Raw genomic sequence first — 22,270 nt, 5'->3', positions numbered from 1 at the left:
CCTGCTTCCTCTCCTGACCCCTGAGAGGAGGCGGCCTCTTCACCGCCTACCTCCCTTACACTTAAACTACTTGGGGAAGAGGGAGCCCCATCATCGGAACCACTTTGCCCCTCCGACTCCTCCTGATCTCCATACGGAACAACCTCATCTATGGGCACTTCCCTAGCACGCCGGCTTCTCGGCTTAATAGTCGTTTGTTTAACTCTTGCCATTGTGTCCTGCACAGACACAAAGAGGGAGGAATTCAGGGATGAGCATAACAGTTCCGACAGTCCAGAAAAGGCATTCCCTGTTCTAGATTCAGCCGTATCGGGAGACCGGCTGAATATCCTAAGCAGTGCCGAGTGTGTGGATTGAGAGTCCATTTTTAATTTTAAAGAATATGTATATTGACGGAACAAGAATGTAAACAGATGAAAAAGAAGAAAAAAGCTGAAAGAGGGTACATGCGGTTACCTTACTTTGGATCTGAACTTTCTGAAAACTGCAACAGACGGTGACCGGGTGTTGTAAGTAAGCACGCGGAAATCTTGAAAGATCTAGTGCAAGCGGGATCAGAGTATCTCTCACTAGAATCTCATTTTCTCTCTCTAGAAAACTTCTCAAAGATTGTAAATAAGGGGAGAGAAGGGGGGGGGGGGGGGTAAAACCCTATTTATAAAGGGGTAAAACGGGGCATCCCCGTCACACCCCAGAAGGTTAATAGTCGTTGTTACTGTTCAACACTCACAGGGGGACGCGTGTCACAGGCGTCACGTGGCCCGCCACGTCACCTCTGTGAGGGGCAAATGTTTACGGTAAAAATACCCTAGACATGTAGACCAATCAAAGAGGTCCACGTGTCAAGATTGCACAGGTCACCATAGATCACTCACTAGTTGACACGTGGCAGCCACATATTAATTAGAAGAATTGCGGCCTTCAAGGCCCAATTCCCGAGAAAGCCGCAATTGCGGCGCAGCCCACAAAACCTAGGTCAGAGTGACCTAGGGAGGGGCACTTTTCCAGAGTGACCCTATAATTAGGGAGATATTTTCCCATTTTGGGACACATTCAATCATTTATTACATCCATTTTCTCTCTCATCAGAACACCTGATCTCAGAATTTGAGAAGATCCCACCTAAATTTCCGCACTTTTCCTTTCATTCAAGTTCTTACTTGATTTTCGGAGGCGGAGCTCCTACCACCAGGAGTCTCCGCTGTTTTTGCAGGTACAAGTCCAGCCGGACCAGTCTTCGAGTCGTAACTCTCTCGAGGGACAAAACACCCAAAACACGTGTCATTTAAATTATTTAATTATAAAAAATTTTAATATCCTCGTATTTAATTGGATACCACTAAAATTTATAATCCTACATGACGCGTATACATATACATATACATATATACACATACATACACACACACACACACACACACACACAAACACACACACACACACACACACACACAAATATATATATATTCCTCATGTGATGCCCGGGTTGTTTATTGAATTGTAAGATAATTTTTTAATCTATATATCATATTTTAAAATATATCATTGATACAAATTAGTTAGGAATTAATGTGCTTTTGTGACGATTTTCTATCTAATAGGCATGTAATGACTAATAATAATGTTGGCGGAAATGTTCGATTTAATACACTAGAAAAAATAGCAAAAAAAAAAAATAAATGAAATAAATGTTCAAAGCCCGTTGGGTTGATCCGAACCTAAAATTTTGGGCAAGAGTTGAACATTTATTGACTCATAACTTGAAGTGATCCAATTCAAGATGACTCGTGACCCGACCCATCATTATTTTAGCCGATTAGTATTCATTATAAATGGATGTTTTAAGCTTTGAACTATATTAAAATTGTAATCTAATAATTTTTTTGAATAAAATTATAATTCAATTTGTACATCTGAAATATTGGTATTTTATCGAAAATAAAATTCTAAACTAACAACTTATCCTGAAATTCTATTTAAATAGAATTCTAAACTAACTTTTTTATTTTGTAAAGTCTAATTAAGTCTATCGTACGTGGCGCGACACTTGACTTGACAAAAAGTTGGAACACCAAGTGTCGCTGTCTTGTCACCTGACTAAAAGTTTAGCTTTATAGGTAGTATATTAGTTATTATATGATATGATATATTAGATTGATAGATTTTCTCATATTTTCGCACACTTGAATCTGTTACTCTATTAGCATCCTTGTTCTTATATTCTGACGTAACACATAATTTCGAATGTCTCTCTAAAACAGGCTCATCATAAAATCATCCCTTTAACAATGGCTGAACTGCCTGCCCATCTCTCTGCCAAAAGCTTACTTAAACTTCTCAAATCCCAGAAAAACACCAAGACTGCTCTTTCTCTCTTCGACTCAGCTACCCACCATCCAAATTACACCCACACTCCCATCATATACCATCACATTCTTCGCCGATTAACCGATACTAAACTCGTTAATCACGTCACTCGTATTGTAGATTTAATCCAAACCCAAAAATGTAGCTGCTCTGAAGATATTGCTCTTACTGTTATAAAGGTTTATGCTAAGAATTCCATGGTTGAACAAGCATTAAGTTGTTTTAAAGAGATGCCTCAAATTTTTGGGTGTCAACCAGGTGTTAGATCGTATAATACAATGTTGAATTGCTACGCGTTATCTAATCAGTGGGATAAGGCTGAATCTTTCTATAATTATTTTCAGGAATCGGAAATAATGCCTAATCTTGAAACGTATAATATTTTGATTAAGATTTCGTGTCGAAAACGACAGTTTGATCAAGCCAAGAAGCTTTTGGACTGGATGTGGAGTCATGGAGTACGACCTGATGGCTATAGTTATGGGACTTTGATCAGTGGGCTTGTGAAATGTGGTAATTTATCGGATGCCTTGAAGGTGTTCGATGAAATGTCTGACAGAGGTCTTACCCCTGATGTTACTTGTTATAATACTTTGATTGATGGATATATGAAATCTGGCCTTGTTGATGATGCTAAAGAAATTTTTCAGAGGTTGATTACTGATTCTGAGGTTTATCCAAGTGTGGTGACCTATAATGTTATGATCAACGGTCTAAGCAAATGTGGCTGTGTAAGTGAGAGTTTAGAGTTTTGGCGCCGGATGAAGGTGAATGAGAGAAAGTTAGATGTGTTTACTTACAGTAGTTTGATAGGTGGACTATGCAAGTCTGGAAATGTTTCTGAGGCTTCAATGGTGTATGCTGCAATGATTGAGAGTGGGCTTCAACCTGATACTATTTTGTGCAATGTCATGCTTCATGGGTACTGCAAAGCTGGGATGACTGAACAAATTTTCAACTTATGGGAGTTTATGACGAAAGAAGATCTTGTTAGTACCACTAGTTTCAATATTTTCATTAGGGGCTTACTTGAAAATGGTAAGGTGGGTGAAGCACTGTCTACCTGGGAATTGATGTCGGAGAGCCATTGTAATAGTGATTCAACAACTTATGGAGTCTTGATTCATGGGTTGTGTAGAAATGGACATGTAAACAAGGCACAATCAATTTTGAAAAGTGCAGAGGATGGAGGTAGATTGGATATTTATGCCTATACACCATTGATTAATGCACTGTGTAACAATGGTAGACTTAGTGAAGCAGTGGGTCTGCTAGGTGAAATAGCTAGACATGGACACACTTTAACTTCCTATACTTTCAATGCTGTAATAAATGGGTACGTTCGAGAATCCAAAATGGAGAAAGCCATAACAATATTCAAGGAAATGGTCAGTATGGGTTGCCTGCCAACTCCTGTTACATATAATATCTTGTTAAATGGTTTCTGCAAATCAGAAAGATTTGAAGATGCATATATACATGTAAAGGAGATGCTGGAGAAAGGTTTTGAGCTAGATGTAGTTTCCTACAGTTTGTTGATAGATGGTCTTTGTCAAAGTGGAAAGATTAGCAAGGCTCTTCAGTTGTGGGGTCAGATTCTAGGAGAAGGTCTTACGCCTGATGTGATCATGCATAATATTATTATAAACGGACTTTGTTCTGTTGGAAGACTAGACAATGCTGTGCAATTATTCACAAATATGAGATGCTTGGACTGCATGCCAAATCTAACTACCTACAATACGCTTATGGAAGGATTTTATAAAATTGGCGACTGTGATATGGCAGCTGCAATCTGGGCATGCATTCTAAAAACAGGACTTCATCCAGATATTATATCATACAATATTATCTTGCATGGACTTTGCTCTAGCCACAGAATATCCGATTGCATGGGATTTTTACTTCATGCCATTAGTAGTGGAGTGATTCCTTCTGTTGTTACATGGAATATCCTTGTGAGAGCTGTTACTAGCAACGGGATTCCATTTTATTAGTTATGGATGTTGCAAATTTTGGGATGTTTGCTGCTTCGTATATGAATTTTGTGACAAAACTTTGTCATGAAAGGCAAGAGAGTTACAAGTGTTGTGGCAATCTTCAACCGTGTCCAATCTATTTCTGCATTTGGATTAAACTATGGCACAGTACTTGACGTGACGGCATCAGAAATTATAGATGGAGATTGTCACGTATGGAAGTCCACTTTCCAGGTAAGGTTACACATTAAGCTTTATTTTTTTATTTTTTTATTTTAATGCACAACAAGATTACTCGCTTATCTTTTTACGTAGTATTTTAAATTGTGTGTTGATTTGGTTATAAATATATAATTATATAGACTTAGAGGTTGTTTGGTATCAAATTGATAAAGGTAACGGATTGGAAACAAATTAGAGGGAAAAGGTTAATATATATTGTTACCCTTAATAGCTGTTTGGTATCACTAAGGAAACGTAAACGATTACAACCAATTGGTTTCCTCTTGTTGGTATAGATATCTTGGAAAGAAACAGTTTTCCTTTCTTTTTTTGTAGAGCAACATAGCTTTGTCTTTTGTGTATATTTCCGCAAGAGTATCATCGTGAATGCATGGAACTCCGAACAACCCCTTAGTTTTCTTATGAGTCTGCCAGATAAGATAGAATGCAACAATTTAATGAGACAGTCTAAAGTGACTAATTCTTAAAAAATTTCTGACATAGCAATAGTGGTAGTCTGGTAGAAATTGCAGAGTTTACCCACCAACTAATTAGATCAGCTCCATAACTGGACATTAAGCAGAACAAAATAGAGTCTATTTTTCAGAACTTCAGAAATACTTTTGTCAAAAAAAATGATGCCATTTATGAAACTGACTGAACTTATTATGTAGTCAGACAAATTTTAGAATATAACTGTAAGACGCTAGTTTAATATCAGAGCTGCTGCTACTATAGTGAGTGGAGCGGTTTGTACTGCATACTGATTCAGTGATGATGATGCGCTTCTATTCTTATGATACTCTCAAGTGAAGCAAAATATGACAATTATCCTGACTCAATGACTGCAGAAGACATTTCAAACTAACAGCCAACACCTTGACAAGCAAATTTGTAATTCAAATATTGATTCATGCCAAGATATTCAATAATAAAAATAGAACATATGATAAGTGGTCAATAATGTTCCGGTAAGTTTATAAAGATGTCATCAGGCATAACATAGAATACATGAAATAATTTACAATCATACGCATCCTTTCATGTGTATATTTTCACATGACAATCAGTACCATACCGAAAACGGAATACATTCATTCATCAAAAACCAATGGCATAAATAAAAAAAACTTTATATTTTCTTATTTGTCAGGACACTGCTAAAAGGAAATGAGCAAGATAGCAAAATGCACAACATGAAACACAAGACTAGGCCATATTAGCACCAGTGAACTTTTTCGACCCTTTTCCCTTATAAGCAGTAAATGAACTCCATTAATCCTAATTAATCATACCCTCTAATTTCATATTATAAAAGTTAGTCCTAACGAGTTCAAATACTATGCAAGCCAAATAACACCCCCAAGTTAATAATACCAGTGTTACGGTTTCTCCCTTGGGAGGGTTTTTCTAGCCTCTAAATTTTTTCTGTTTTTTTTAAGGTTTTCCTTCACTCTTCTTCCTTTCTCTACTCTTCTATCTCTTTTCTTTCTGGTCTCAATTGTGAATCTTTGTAGAAACTTCCACTGTATTTTTACCGATGGTAAGCCTCAAATTTTTTTTACAATGAATAGATCCCATCTTTAGGATGGTGATTATTCTATTAGGTTTCATTTCTTTGTTTGTTATTGAAGATATAGGGTTTCATAATCTTTGGAAGTATCTAAAAGAACATACGAGTATTTTCACTCAAACAACTATGCTTAAGTGGATTTCAAGCCAAATTCGTGTTAACTCACAAAGTGTATTGTTTCGGATGACTTTTTATTAAAATAATCGTTGATTGAATATGCGATGTAATTAATTCTACGGTGATATGTACTTATATTGGAATTTTAGATTTTTTCGGAATTGTTTTTAAGCCTTTTGGCCATCGTTTATCAAAGAAACCCTTTTTCTTATTGTAAGAAAAAAAGGTGTTGATATGTTGAGTGACTTAAATTTGAGCCAGGTTAATTTTGGTGAAACAAATTTGTAGTGTGAGTAAAGTTAGAGTCTTAGAACCAATTAGTTATCTGATTTCATTTCGTCAGCTTAATTTACCAGCAAATTTATTCAAGAAGAAAAACTTAATTATCATTGACATAGTTTGAAGAAATCTAGCAACCAACATCAGGATACCCCTAAAAAAGCATATGCCTCTCATGTATCATCTAAGCTTTGTACAGACAAAAAATTAACTAGCAAACTAAAGTGGGATTCTAAGTATTATTTATATGTACAGACTTTAGTTTAAGAAGCATCTATACTAGCAGATCATGAAAATAGAACTCTAATGAAACTAGCCTTTTTATAGCTCTTGATATCAAATCAATTAAAAATTAAGGACACCATGCCCAAAATCTTCACCAGCTGCTACAGAAAAAGAAACAAATTTTGAAGAAACAAATTTGGAAGAGTGGCTTCAGAAATCAAACCTCTGGGCAACATGGTCTAGATTAGTATATTTTATGCATTTATGTATAACTGTCACATAGTTGACAAAGTACAAGCATGTAGTAAATCTAAGGGCCTAAGGCTTATTATCTTAATCTTGACTGTATTAAGTGGCTTTAATTGTATCAACCAGCCTATGACTGAACCACAGCAAGTGATTTTTGTAACACACCCCTCCGCCTACAACAACCCCAGCTACTTCACTATTGTAACAGGGTGCTGCCCTAGTGCCCTCCATTCTCAGGTCATGAAATTCTAGCAACAATTCTACAGATTGGCCTAGTTGGCTCAACATCTCCTGTCTGGTGCTCTTTCCTGGCACATGTTCATATGACAACTACCCATTTATACATAGGCATAAATCCACAATTAGAATAATTTAATTCCCACTTTTTTTTTTTTTTTTTTTTCTTTCTTTCTAAATTATAATCAATAGTAATCTATGTCCTATTTGAGGAGCTGAAGTTTTACAAATATTTGGCCTTAAAATAAAGTGGACTAATTCATTTAATTTTTTGTTTCTTTTTCGTAACTTCATAAATATCACAAAGACTTTGATCAAGGGTTAGATAGGTCGTTAAGCTACTACCCTAATCAAATTAATCATTTATAATACCTAAACTTACACCAAACTAGTTAGTGGCAAGTAAAGGGTCGAACCACTAGGGAAGCACACTAATTCAACATCAATAATCACTAATGCGAGAGTAAAAAGGGGATTGTTTTTTTTTTGTTTTGTTGAGTAAGAACACTAAAACTACAAATAAGCAAGAAAATGATGATTTAAATCATCGGAAAAAGACGCTAGGGATACGGGGGTGTCAAATATGATTAGAAAGAGATGAATATAATGATTATCATGAAACACATGCCAAAGAACACAAGATTTTACCTAAACAATTCATTCTCATGCAATAGTCAAGGCAAATCAATGAAAGAAGTCTACACTAATAAGGATCATTCTCATGCATCCTATTAGTTACAATCAAATCAAGAGAATAAGAGAGAGAAACTCTCCTAAAACTAGAGAAAAAGATCTAATAATATCCAGTCCTCCTCTACAAAAACAAGCCTCGATTATAAATAGATACGCGCAAAAACGCTGACAGGGCTCGCTGTGAGCCCGCGTACGGTAGGTGTGCGCCCGCGCCTTTGTGGGTTGGGGCTTGCTGGCTGAGTTGTGCGCCCGCGCGCCTTGGGTGTGCGCCCGCGCAAATCTCTCTGCCTTGATTCTGAAATTTACATCCTTCTGCGCGGGTTCTGACAGGGTTGTGCGCCCGCACACTACGGCCGCACTCTCGCGCACATTTTGCGCTCCCTCGCACCTTGCTTCTTTGATTCTACTCTCGTGCTTACTTGTCCTCTTCTTTGCAATCCAAGACTTCAAATACCTAAGCACAAGCACCAAGGGAAGCAATAAGGTAAAGGCAACGGTGAAAACACGCAATAAAGGGAAGCATTTAAGCATATACGCGATTTCATCCAAAACACATCGAGACATGTATGAACGCATTATTTGAACAAAAAAACTACAAAACACCTCAAGACAAGCTAAAACAAAGCATAAACACTACCCTAAGCGTGACATAAATGTCACTCATCAACTACTTCCTAAGAGTGACATAAATGTCACTCATCATATTTTGTTTTACTATTATATAACAAGAACTAAAAACTTAAAATATAAACATAGAAAATAAGAGAATTTAAATAAATTAAGAAAATAAGCTAAAAACTATTGAAATACATAAAATAAAGATCAAATAAGGAAAAAAAGAAAAAGAGAGAAGCGTAAAACTAGGGAAATTATTAGAAACTAAACCGGAAAATAAGCATAAAAGTACCCTAAAAGTGACATAAAAGTCACTTATCAAACTCCCCCAAGCTAAACTTTTGCTCGTCTTCGAGCAAATTAGCACGAAACACGAGAGAAAGGGAGAATGATTTATTCAAGCAAGAAAAACTAAAAAGAGAAAGAATATACACTAACGCACTTTCGTAGGAATCACGGTCAATTTTAGCAACTAAAGACAAGCCCTTTAAACCCCTAGATCGCCCCAGAGGACGAGTGTGCTCTCGTGGGGGTTTTCTAAGGGCTTAACCCACAACTCTAGACAAAAACCAAGGCAAAACAAAAAAAAGAAACGCAAACACAAAAAAACAAACACAACCATGACCAACATAACATAGCAAGGTTTAGGAAAACCAATCAAGTTCAAAGGCGGAAAATACTCCATTTGGACTCAAAAAGAAGAGACATGCACCAAAGAATACTCACCTTTCTCAATACAATGAGGGAAAACACGTTCTAAGATGCTCATGGTTGAAAGAGACAAACCTAAGTTAAGCATAGAGAACTAGAGAATTCATTCTCCGCCCTAGCCCCATCTAAGACGGTCCACGTTCTCTCCACTAGCTTCAAATCACCCCCTAGTTAGCTCCTCATGATTCCACGAAGGAACCGGAACAAGTAAAAATAAGAGAAAGTCGGGGCATCTAATAAAAGCTTTTACCTCATACAATTAGGGTTACGGGGATGTTTAAATAAAATCTTATCATAAGTATCTTATTAGACTTAAAATAGGTTTATAGTTTTAATAAAATAAGAAAATAAATTTTAACTTATATAAAAAAATAAAATTTATAAAATCACAAAATTAGTGGGTATTACAATGAAATTGGAACTAAACACCAAGTTTAGTCGAAGCACAAAAGGCCTTAGAATCTGAGTTCGAGTTTTTTATTAACATCACAGTACACGGGTAAAGAATTGTAAGAAATATCATGGCCACCATGAATTTCTTCCAAGGCCTTAGTTCTCACTCTGTATAAAGTGCTTGGGGCCATTTCCACTCCATATCTCTTCCATAAAAGCTCGTTAAGAGTCAGTAGGGATGTCATTATTAGGCCCGATGTCATCTAGTAACACTCTCTGAGCCCATTTCACATTCACCATATTGTTCCCAGTATGGCATGTGTGTTCTGAGTTCTGTATGCTTTTAATTGCACAGGTTGTAATGTACCATCTAGTAGTAGTACAAATGCATATAATCTCCACCTATAGTTAACATCAGAACACCTAACGGGCTAACACCATACCTCAGGTTACTAGCATAATCTACCACTATTGCAAACCCACACTGTATGCAATAGTCTCTTTCAACATCCCTTAGATGTTGCTTGTCCTTCAACACAATTTTCCCAAACCCTTTATCTTTGTACACTTCTCCATTATTATACAACTTAGTTAGGTAGTTATCTTCTTCATTCTCACACTCAAACTAAGGTTCATCAAATAGGTCATATGAATCTACAATCATGGGCCCATATTCATCCTCTTCAATCTCATCTTCTAGTTCAAGACTCTCTTCTTCTGTATCTTCACTCATCTCTTTACCATCACTCTCACTGGAATGTATCCTTCATCCTCTTCATTACCATCCACTCCATCATCATACACAACCATCATAGTGTCAACATAATCATCCCCTAAGCTAATCCCATTCCTAACTTCAGCATTATTCACATCACTCTCACCTCCACCACTTGTACTAGAACTAATCACAATGCCTTTCCTCTTAGAAGTTGTCCTAGGCATTCTTCTTTGTCAAATAGATGACACCCTAGAAGACTTAGATGATTCATTCATCTAGCTCCTGCACCAAACTCTCCAATGTTCTTCAAGGGTGGTATGATTGAATGGTTGTGTTCTGGGTAATGGTCTCAAGCACTTGGTACCAGGAAAGACTTGTTTGAGGTTGCTTAATTTGCATTGGTTGCCAATGGGGGAAATGGTGAACCAACACTCTAGTGCATTCCCTCTTCCTCTCCCTGCCCACTCTACCTCTCCTAGACTCTCTCTCACCTCTTCCTCTACCAGCACCTCTCCTATCCCCTCTCTCTCTCCTCCCATTACCTCCATCTCTACCAGCACCTCTCCCTCTCAATATCTCTCTTTCAAATCCCTCAATTCTATCTAGTTCAATGTTAGCCCAAGTGGCATTTGGGTCATAATTTAGCACCTCAGGTTCTATAACACATGGTTTGGTAATTTCTGAACATGCTTGTCAAATTCAGCCTTAGTTACTAATACAACTTCAGGCATTTGGTCCTTAGTCACAACAGATCTTTTATTCTCATAGGTGTGAGGTTTTTTGTGATGAACTCGGGTCAACCGATAAAAGTCTACAATAGAAGAGTTAAGCACGGACACCAACAAGGAAGCAAAGTAACTCCAATTGACTAGAAGAACAAGGAAGCAGGGCAACTCCAATTTTCTAGAGGATAAGTTTAATTAAAGTAGAGAAGAAGGAATGGAAGCAAGCAACTTTTAGTTGTTTTATTATGGTTTTTCTTTTTTTAGCTTAGTAATCACAAGTAAGCTCTAAGGTCAATATCCTGACCATTAGTATAAGTAATTTAATATATGCAATTGAGAAGGTACTCAGAAAATTGTGAGGAAACTTGGAGATTAGCAGCCTCCCTTGGAGAGTAGTAGCCTCAAGCTACTTTTGTATCCCTTTCATTGTTGAATATTAATGAAATCAGTTCTTCTCTTCATTATTGAGTGAATTACAACCTTAGTTTATTACAAATTGGTATCAAAGCGTTGGTCCTGCGACTGCCGGCGACCGGAAACCACCACTCCGAAACCTCTGTTATTTATATAAAAAAAAAAGGCAGGGCCCACCTTAAGCCAACGCGCTGGTGTCGTGGATGGAAAAATGCAGGAAGTGGAGTCTCGGCTTTTGTCGATCGAGGAAAAACTCACGGGTCAGGATGCCTCGATTGGGCGGGCGGTTGCGGAGGCGGTGAGTTGGGCCATGGCGGAAACTCAAAAAGCCATCACCGACAACTTTGCGTCTTTGTTTGAGGCGGAGAAGAAACGCCACGAGGAGGATAAAATTCCTTTGAGGAACAAATCGACCATTCCGGAAAGACCAAGAGGTTCACGCAAATTTGATGGCGTGTGAGAACGAGAAATTTCGAGCAAAACTTAAAGCAGCTGTGGCTGCCACCACCACGAGTCCCCGACCACCGCCAATCCACACGGTGGAGGGCGAAAACAACCAAATTCACGGCGAGAATGAGGTTCGTACTCCCATTGCGAGGGGATTTGGTATGCCGGAATGGAGGACAAGAGACCCACGTGGATGGAACGATGAAAGAGGAGGAGAGGGGCGTTGGAAGCACAAGAAATTAAATATGCCGGTGTTCGAGGGTAAGGACTTCGATAATTGGGTCATGAGGGCCAAAATGTACTTCGATTTCTATCAACTCACCGATCAAGACAAGGTCACCGCCGCGGTGGTGGCGATGGAAGGTCCAGCCCTGCAGTGGTACCACTGGGAGAACCGTCGTCGACCATTTGCACATTGGACGGATCTCAATTGTCGACTCTTAAAGGAGTTTCGTCCGGCCAACTCCGGAACCCGGAACCCTGAAGGAAGACATAAAAGCTGAGTTGAGGTTGTTAGATCCGGCAACAATTGATAGGGCTATGGATTTAGCTGTCAAAATTGAAGAAAGAAACAGAGTTAGCAAAGGAAAGGCTAGTGTTGGCCTGGGCCAAGTGGAGTGAGTGGGGGCCAGTCGGGCTCTGGGGGTAGAATTGGAGGTGGGCTCATTCAATCATATGGGCTGCCAGCCGTGGCCACGGGCCCTGGAGTCTCGTGGATCCGTTAGTGTCGGACGATCCAATTCGGTTCAATCCACTCAACGGCCAGGTAACGAGCCTAGAAGGTTGACGGAAAGTGAGCTACAAGACAAGAGGGCAAGGGGACTATGTTTCCGATGTGATGAGATATGGGGGGTTGGGCATAGATGTAGAAAGAAGGAATTGAGTGTCTTGCTTACCGGAGATGGTGGTGATGATGACGAGTTGGAAAAAAGGGAGTTCGAAGAGGAGTTAGAGGAACCCAAGGAGGCGGTAGGGGTATCACTATGTTCGGTGGTCGGAATTTCCAACCCGAAAACCATGAAGTTGAAGGGAGTGATACAAGGAAAAGAGGTGGTGGTCATGGTCGACCCCGGGGCCACCCACAATTTTATTTACTTATCACTCGTTGAAGAGGCTAAATTACCACTAACGAAGGGTGGTGAATTTGGGGTGTCACTTGGTAATGGTGATACCGTGAAGGGAAGAGGGGTTTGACAAGGTGTTCGGGTAAGGCTAACCGGTGGCATAACCGTGGTGGAAGACTTCCTACCACTTGGGTTAGGAAATACCGACGTAGTACTCGGGGTGCAATGGTTGGAAAAACTTGGGACCGTCACCACGAACTGGAAGACTCATAAAATGAAGTTCACGGTGGCCGGAGTACCGGTGAAGCTCATCGGAGATGCGTCATTAGAAACAGCCAAGGTCTCCCTTAAAGCCATGTTTCGGATTTTGGGTAAGGAAAAGAGTGGGCTTTGGGCGGAGATGAATCAAGTGGGGCAAATTGAAGTTGGGCCCCAAGCTGAAAATGGGCCCAAACCCAAGGCTCATCCGCCAGAATTTTTGAAGTCCATTTTGGAGCAATTTGCTGAAGTCTTCAACATGCCTACTGGACTTCCACCGACTCGGGGCCACGAACACTTAATCATTTTGAAAGAAGGCAACAACCTCGTTAGTGTAAGGCCGTATCGGTATCCACAAATACAAAAAGATGAAATTGAAAAATTGATCCGAGAAATGTTGGAAGCCGGTATTATCAACCCCTCAACTAGTCCGTTTTCAAGCCCGGTTTTGCTAGTAAAGAAGAAAGACGGATCATGAAGGTTTTGTGTCGATTACCGTGCCCTCAACAAGGAAACGTAAATACCCGATTCCGGTAATCAATGAGTTGTTGGATGAGCTACATGGAGCGGTAATTTTTTCTAAGTTGGTCTTGAAGTCCGGCTATCATCGAATCCGAGTTAAAGCCGAAGACACCCATAAGACGGCTTTCTGAACTCATGAGGGTCACTACGAGTTCCTCGTGATGCCGTTTGGGCTAACCAATGCCCCGACCACGTTCCAGTCGTTAATGAATGATATTTTTCGGCCCTTTTTGAGAAAATTTGTTCTAGTGTTTTTCGACGACATTCTCGTGTATAGCAAGAATGAAGAGGAACACCGAGCACACTTGCAACAAGTTCTCACGAAACTGGCTCAACATGACTTGTATGCTAATTACAAGAAATGTGAATTTGGGAAGTATGAGGTTGCTTATTTAGGCCATGTGATTTCAAGTCAAGGAGTGGCCATGGAACAAGAATAGATAAGGGCCATAATCAGTTGGGCTAGCCCACGAAATTTAAGGGAGTTCAGAGGATTGGGTTTGACTGGCTACTACCGCAAATTCGTGGCATGCTATGCCCAATTAGTCGGGCCTCTTACGTCTCAACTCAAGAAAGATGCGTTTGGGTGGTCCGAGGAAGCGGCTCAAGCCTTCGAAAAGTTGAAGGTGGCGATGACCACCGCTCCGGTGTTGGCTATGTCGGATTTCGGCAAGGAATTTGTTGTAGAAACCGATGCTTCCGGTTATGGACTTGGGGCCGTGTTGATGCAAGAAAACCAGCCCATTGCATTCGTAGTAATCTCTTAGGAGTAAGGGCTCGGGGGAAGTCCATCTACGAGAAGGAACTCATGGCTATTTGTCTAGCCATAGTCAAATGGTGGCATTACTTGTTGGGCCGACACTTTGTTGTTCGGACCGATCAACAAAGTTTGCGGTATATTACTCAACAAAGGGAGGTGGGTATGAATACCAAAAATGGATGCGCAAACTAGTCGGGTTCGATTTCGAGGTTCGTTATAGGCCGGGGGCCTCCAACCGAGTGGCCGACGCCTTGTCTCGTAAGGGGTGCGAGTTTGGAGCCTTAGTGTACACTCAAGGAATGGGAAGAGTTGCAAAAGGAAATTGACACTAATCAGTGGATCAAGGAGCTCAAAGAAAGTTTTGGGCCAGACATGAAAGGGCCCAATGGATTTACTTATGAAGAGGGATGAGTCTTGTATAAGGGAAGGATAGTTATTCCAAAATCATCCAGCATAATCCCAAAATTACTTAAAGAATATCATGACGCTCCCACAGGAGGTCACGACGGCGAGGTAAAAACATACCTCCGGGTGGCGGCGGAGTGGTACTGGCCGGGCCTCCGCAAGACCGTGGGAGAGTACGTGAGGAGCTGTGATGTTTGCCAGCGCAACAAGGCGTCGCAAAGGCAACCGACGGGGCTGCTGCAACCCTTACCGGTGCCGACGGCGGTCTGGGAAGAGGTTTCGATGGATTTCATCGAAGGGTTACCCATTCCAAGGGGGTGAACACTATTCTGGTGGTTGTGGACCGTCTATCAAAGTACGGGCATTTCATAGGGCTAAAGCACCCATTCGACGCCGTTAAGGTGGCCGGAGTTTTTGTCAAAGAGATAGTTCGGCTGCATGGTTTTCCCTCCTCTATTGTCTCTGATCGGGACCGCATTTTTATGAGTATTTTTTGGCGTGGGTTGTTCCGGCTACAGGGGACGCAATTACAAAGGAGTACCGCTTATCACCCGCAGTCCGACGACCAATCTGAGATTGTGAACCTGCGTTGCTTCGCATCCACCCAGCCCAAAACTTGGGCCCAGTGGCTGTCGTGGGCGGAGTATGCTTACAATACTTCACCACACAGCGCCACTAAGACCACCCCATTCAAGGTGGTCTATGGTTGTGAGCCACCTAAGTTGTGGCGTGTGCAATCGGCCTAACAATGGTGGGGTCCTTGGAGGAGCAATTGCGCGAAAGGGATTACATGCTCGATGAATTGAGATTGAATTTGTTGCGTGGCCAACAATTAATGAAAGAGAATGCAGACAAACACTAGAGAGATGAGCAATACGAAATTGGAGATATGGTCTTTCTCAAGCTCCAGCCTTACCGTTAGAAATTATTGGCCAAACGGCCCTTCGAGAAGCTTATAAGGAATACGGGGACAAAAACGGGTACGGATACGGGAACGGGATACGGCAAATTTTTTTTTCATCATTCATCAATTAACAACTATTTGTTGTAAATATCAAGTGTATCTATTTTTAACAAGTTGAGCTTGTAAGGAATTAAGTGATTAATGCATATTGATTAAAGTGATTCGATAGAGGTTTACATGTTTCTTGACTTGATTGGCTTAGCTACCCTTGATTGGTAGCATGATCGTAAGATCTAAGTTTGGCATGAATATGAGCTTAGGTTGTTTTAATTGAATGCATGTTGGGCTTCCAAAAAGAAGCACATTAAAAAGATGGAGGTTACGGAAATGCGCATGTTAAGGTGGATGTGCGAGAACACTCTAAGAGATAGAATCATAAAAGAGGTTATTCGCAAGAAAGTAGGTGTGATAGGTGTTGCAAACAAACTAAAGGAAAATCACCTGTGTTGGTTTGGGCATGTAAGACAAAAATCTGAGGGCGCACCGGTACGAAGACTGGAAGAGTGAGACCATGGAGGGGTTAAACGAGGGAGAAGGAGACCAAAAATGACTTGGTTGGAAGGAGTTAGGATGGATATGAAGTATATGGATTTGCATGAGGATGAGGCATTGGATCGTAAGGGATGGAGGAGGAAGATTTTTGTTGATGACTACACGGAATAATAAAATTTGGTTCATTTTGCCGACCCCACTTATGGGATTAAGACTTTCATTGATTGATTGATTAGGCCTAGGAGGGATCAAAGCTTAGGAGTTGGAGAATTGGTTTTGTATACTGTTAGTTGCTCTCTACGTTCTAGTTTTTGCTAAGCTTTAATTGATTAATTGCTCTCTACATAGTCATGGCTAAGCTTTAGTTTATTCATACCCCAATTATCTTGATTACCATGATTTTGTGTGGATCCCCATTCCCTACTGTTTTAAGTTTGATAGAACTTACCTAAGTTTGTTGCTAGACTTTGCTTAGTTGTTAGACCAAACCATTTCTCCCAACTTCGATTTAGCTTGATACACAACCTTTGCATTTCATCCCGCTTTTCCTCGTGGCTTGACCCTTCACTTGCCACTACTTGTTAGTAGCTTGTTTAGGTGTAATAATTTGTGTTTAATAGTGTATAGTTAGAAAATGACCTACTTTTACATCTATGAACATCCTTTTTTTCCTACAATGAGTCAGCGAAACCCAAATCTTGGATAGTTTAACTTATCATCTTCAATATAGAGAAGAATGTTTTGATACAAGAACAACAGAACCAAACACTTGTTATTGTTTGACATGAGACGATCGAAAATATTCTTTATCCAACCACCCTTTTTTTTAATTCTTTTTGAGAATATTTGTTCTTGAAAACAAATTTCACCTAAAACATTTAGCTTTGGTATGTCATCTTTCACTATAAAAAAGCCCATATCACCTTTAAAAGTTTGAAACCACTTTAAGTTCAAGGGTCTTGGACTCTTCTTTAAAGTTTATCTGTTCTTGAAACATGTTTCTGCATACTAGAAGGGCTAAAATAACACAAATGGGTAAATTTGAAAGATCCAGTTTATTGTATTAAAATTATAATTTTATGAGGCTTATAATTTATCTTAAATCCACTAAGATATAATTTCTAAGGGGCTTGTAATTTATCTTAAATTCACTAAGATACAGTTCTTAGAAATGTCATAATTTGTTCTCACTAAAGTCTGCTAAATATATGGAACAATTAGTTATCTTGTTTAGCTACCTGTTCATCAATGTTGTATTAGCTTTGTCAAATATACATAAAACTTTGTCAAATGCCGTACCCTGTTTTCCTTGTATCAATTTGCATGCTCATACTATTAAATATAATGGTGCAGTATATATTTTGCCTATTTGGTGTTGTCCAAATTTATGTCACATGGAAAGCCAGGGATTTCTTAAAATTCTTATTGCAATCAACGATATACGTGATTAGGCCTTTACTAAAAATAGTTGACCTCTGGTTTTAAGGACTTTTGATGTAATACACCATTTTGGATAAATCTTGATTTTTTTTTTCCCTTTTGTCAGTATAGTTTGACATAATTGCACTTTGATTGCTGTGGGGCTGCCCTCAAACATAAATTCTTCTGACATTACTTGGCTAACTTGATTATTCTGCGGTCTATTTGATCAGAGAGCTCAATTTGAGTCATTTCATGAAATTGATAAAATTCTCCAATTTTATGTTTGGATGAAGAAACTATCTTATGCACAACTTAATTTAGATGATATAAGTTGGCTGCCTGAATCAGTTGTAAATACACTCATATTGTCTTGAGTGCAATTGATAGCCGAAAACTAGTAATATATAGTAGTGATGCACCATTCACCTTATCATTGGACTTCAGAACAATATTTCTACTAATGTAGTTCTTATGTATCCAAATAATTATTTTACCTTGTTTCAAAAATTAATTTTTTACCTGTAAACAAATTTGGTACTTTGGTTTTAAATGAAATTTCATTAACTTAATTCTGACAGGTTATCTTTCTTTTCTAAATGAACTTGGTCTGTTAGAAATTTGATGGAGCTTTTCAGAATTAGTTGATGTACTTTTTTTGTTATAAGTTAACAGTGTTGGAGCCATTAATATATCTTTGATAATACAGTGTCACAGTGTCTCTTAACTAGAACAATTAACATGATTATCTCGGTAAATTTATTTTGACATGCATCACTCACTGTTCTCTTTCCCAGAAGCACAAATTATAGGATTTGTACTTGTACTCAGTTGTATTGATAGCTTGCAGCAGAGTGCAACTGGAAGCAAATTCCACTATTGAGTATATGCATAAACAATATGGATTGTGTCGATTCAAAAATTTGAACATGCAGTTCACAACATTATACATTTAAAAGTATCAACTATGCTTGACTTAATAGGTTTTGTTGCCGTCAGAATTCTCAGAAAATCCCTGAAACGGGGAAACCAATGAACAATGCAAAAGCAGCAACCATTATTATGACAGTATTAAATCTAAGTGATGTGCAATGTTTGGTTCTATGAAGTTATGCTGTATAGCCTGTATTTACTAGTTACAACATTTTAGCACATAATATTCGTGATTTTCAAATAGCTGAATGGAAGAATAAAAAACCGCCTTTACTTTTTTTCATTATCTATATCCTGTATATCATCCTTCTCGCTATCTTTTAACAAATTTTGCTCATAGATGAATTGGCTGAGCAAACCAATAAATATTGCTCCAAGAACACCTATTTTCCGCCAGTGTGAGGAAGCAATATATGAATCAGCAATACCGACAGCCATGAGACCCATCAGTGCAAGGTATATATTTCTTCTGAACTTGGATGCAGCAGTATCTTTAGTAACAGCAGCAAGTTTATTTGTTTCCTCTCTGGCCTTTTCTTTATCCACTGGTTTCTTTTTCTGCAGGCTCTGAAAGAACAATCCTTCATTTCGCCCCTTTACGATGTCACCTTCAAAGTCGGCCAACTCCTTATCCCTCTTTGCAATCTCCTCCTTGCTCATCTCTGATGATTCCTCAAAGGCTTGCATCTTGCTTTCGATATTCTCCATAATCTGCTTATCATAAATCGGATCAAGTACTGTGTTACAAAATATTAAAATTTCAAATGCGAGGAAGAAGAATTAAATTGATGAGCAGACCCGAGCACTGGCTTCATCTAGATCTTTTAACGCGTTTTCACCGATTGCATCAATCTCAATATTGGCTTCTTCAGCAAATTGAGTCAGATAAGCAGACCGCTCGTCCAAGTAATCAGTAAGTCGATACTTTTGAGCTTGAAGCATTGCTATCCTGGCCAGTAATTCTTGTTTCTTTGGGTCTCCTTGTGGTTGGGAACCCTCTGAGTTCAAGTCCTTGGGTACGGACCGGCAAAGAGGGAGTGAGCACAGCTTCCATAAGGTCCTTGGACGGAAGGTCGGATGCAGGATATTGCTGGTGTTGTTAAATGGGGTTTGAATGATCTTTACTCCAGCCATTTTCTTTCTGTTTTTGTTGTTGAATGAAATGTAAAGTGTTAGCGAGGTCGAATATTGTCGACCTCTCGCTAGAGTGCCGTATGTTATCTGTTTTGCCCCAAGTTATAGGTGTCTAGTGTCTACGCTATGTGGGGTTGCTAGTTTATATTGTGGCCGAAGTTCATGTCGTTTTGCACATTTACCGAGCTATGGAGTATCTAATTTTGTACGTAGTATTCGATTTGATATAATATAGCTGCCTTCTCTGCCAAAAATCTAGATTTGTATACGCCGTATTTTCTTAAAAAAAAAAAGAATAGTAATTTGAAAAGGTTACAATAGAGCTGTTAATTCGGGTATTCAAGTCGGGTTCCGGTTGGGTCAAATTAGGTCTCAGGTTAAATCAGGATCAGATTATGTCAATAATCTAGCCTCATATTAGGTTCGGGTCGGATCAATTTCGATCAGGTTATTTCGATTCGTTCACCCTTTCTGGTGTAGGTCGTGATTTGGGGTATTTAGTATCCCCAAGTGGATCAATGAGAGAGCGACACGTGTCATTCTCAGAGGCGTCCAAATGGACTCCCTAGATGGATGACACGTGTCACTCAGATATGCCCCCTGGGAATGGTGGCCTTCAAGGCCCAAATCCTAAGGGGCGCCGCAAAACGGCGCTGCCCTAATCCCTGGGTCATCAAACCCTAGGGTAGGGCACGTTTTCCTAAGACCTTATTGTTTTGGGGAAAATTACCCCGCCACGTGAACCACTTAAAACATGACATGTGTCCACCCATAATTGGTCCCAAAGGAGCCAATAACAACATGACACGTGGAATCCATAGTCAATAGAAGAAAATGGAGGCCTTCATAGGCCCAATTCCTGAAAAGCCGCCAAGCGAGTGGGCAGCCCTCCAAATCTAGGTCAAATGACCTACGTAAGGGCACATCTTACCAAAATGACCCTATAAATTGGGAGATTTCCCCCATTTGTAGGATAGATTGAATTTATTAAAATATAACTCACATTCTCTTACATCAGAAAAATTTCTTGATCTCGGAATCCGAGAAGATCTCGCTTTTACCTTTTTTCGCACTTTTTACTCCATCACGTTCTAACTTGATCGTTGGAGGCGGAGCTCCAACCACCTGGAGTTTCCGTTGTTTTACAGGTACAGGCGCTTCCCGACCAGTCTTCGAGTCGTAACTCTTCCGAGATACAAAAACCCCCGAAACATTTGGCGTCGTCTGTGGGGAGAGTACCTTAAAGATGGTTCAAGAGTTTGTACCACCTCCTAACCTTACTATTAATTAGCCAGAGGTCTTCACTTACCATGAGGATGAGGATCCTCAAGTTGAAACGTACATAGCCAAAGATGGCTCTTTCATCACAAAACACATCTGTAGGGAATATTTCAAGTATTACCCCAAACAAGAGTTGGCTCAAGTGGTAAGCAACTTGATGTCGCTTAAGGGAGGTCTCGGGTTCGAGCCTCACCATATGCAGAAACTCTTGTTGGGAGACTCACCCACCATAAGTCAGGTGTGCTACCCGAGTCGGATCCGGATGTAGTCGGAGCTAAGCTCTGGTGAACCGGGTGGGCAACCTTAAAAAAAATATATATCAAGCAACATGATAATAATAATAATAATAATAATTACAATTAAAATAATCATCATCATAAAATAACAATCATAATTAATTATAATCAAAACAATCATGTTAAATCATAATAATAGCAAAATCCTAGGCATGATACTAACAAGATTAATAACAAAACCTAGCATGTCACTAAACATTAAATATCAAAGCTTTAGCCCTAACATGATACTAACATGTCATTAGGAAAGAAAATAGGAAGCATTCTGTTAATCATACTTGATATTAGGAATTTTTAGTTGTTAACCCTAAACATTAATAAAACATCCTAACATGATACTAGGAATCAAAATAACTATCTAAGCATGGCTTCTATATCATAATATCAATTAAACAATTAAAGCACTTACGTGTTAGTAACTTCAAGGAAAATATAAAATTAAAGAATTAAATTAAATAATTGAAATAAAGGTTTGGGACCAAACCTTCAGAAATATCAAACCTTTCACGTCTAGGGCGAAGGCAACTTCGAATTTGGCTAGGTATGTCTAGATCTTGTGAATGCGGAATTTTGTTTGTAAAAAGTTGGTTTAGAAAAGAGAGAGAGAAAATCAAGAAATTCTTGATGAGAGTTGGTGAGAATTGATAATTAAAAACGGAGGTCTAAGGACACTATTTATAATGAAATAGTCCGCAATTGATAAAACGAATCAGAGTTCGAAAAGAAATAAAACACGCCTCTGTCGCCAACAATGGCTCCTGTCGCTAGGCGACAACCT

General features: G+C 39.2%; 2 protein-coding genes across 2 annotated transcripts; one reads left to right on the top strand and one right to left on the bottom strand.

Annotated features, from left to right (window-relative positions):
* Positions 1 to 2,240: 2,240 nt before the first annotated feature.
* LOC110724053 (pentatricopeptide repeat-containing protein At3g09060-like) lies at positions 2,241 to 19,209 on the top strand (the record flags this gene model as incomplete). The annotated part of the gene is made up of 2 exons (XM_021903452.1): positions 2,241 to 4,580; positions 19,122 to 19,209. A coding segment is annotated over one exon (2,124 nt), but the record flags the coding sequence as incomplete, so codon positions are not given.
* LOC110724178 lies at positions 18,896 to 20,314 on the bottom strand. The gene is made up of 2 exons (XM_021903579.1): positions 19,580 to 20,314; positions 18,896 to 19,492 (listed from the first exon to the last, which is right to left on the bottom strand). Exons 1-2 carry the CDS (start codon positions 19,913 to 19,915, stop codon positions 19,052 to 19,054), a joined length of 777 nt encoding a protein of 258 aa, XP_021759271.1. The 5' UTR covers positions 19,916 to 20,314; the 3' UTR covers positions 18,896 to 19,051.
* Positions 20,315 to 22,270: the final 1,956 nt, after the last annotated feature.

Source organism: Chenopodium quinoa, unplaced genomic scaffold (assembly GCF_001683475.1).
Source record: "Chenopodium quinoa cultivar QQ74 unplaced genomic scaffold, ASM168347v1, whole genome shotgun sequence".
Classification (NCBI taxonomy): Eukaryota; Viridiplantae; Streptophyta; class Magnoliopsida; order Caryophyllales; family Amaranthaceae; genus Chenopodium; species Chenopodium quinoa.
This window is presented reverse-complemented; position numbering and strand designations above follow the sequence as displayed.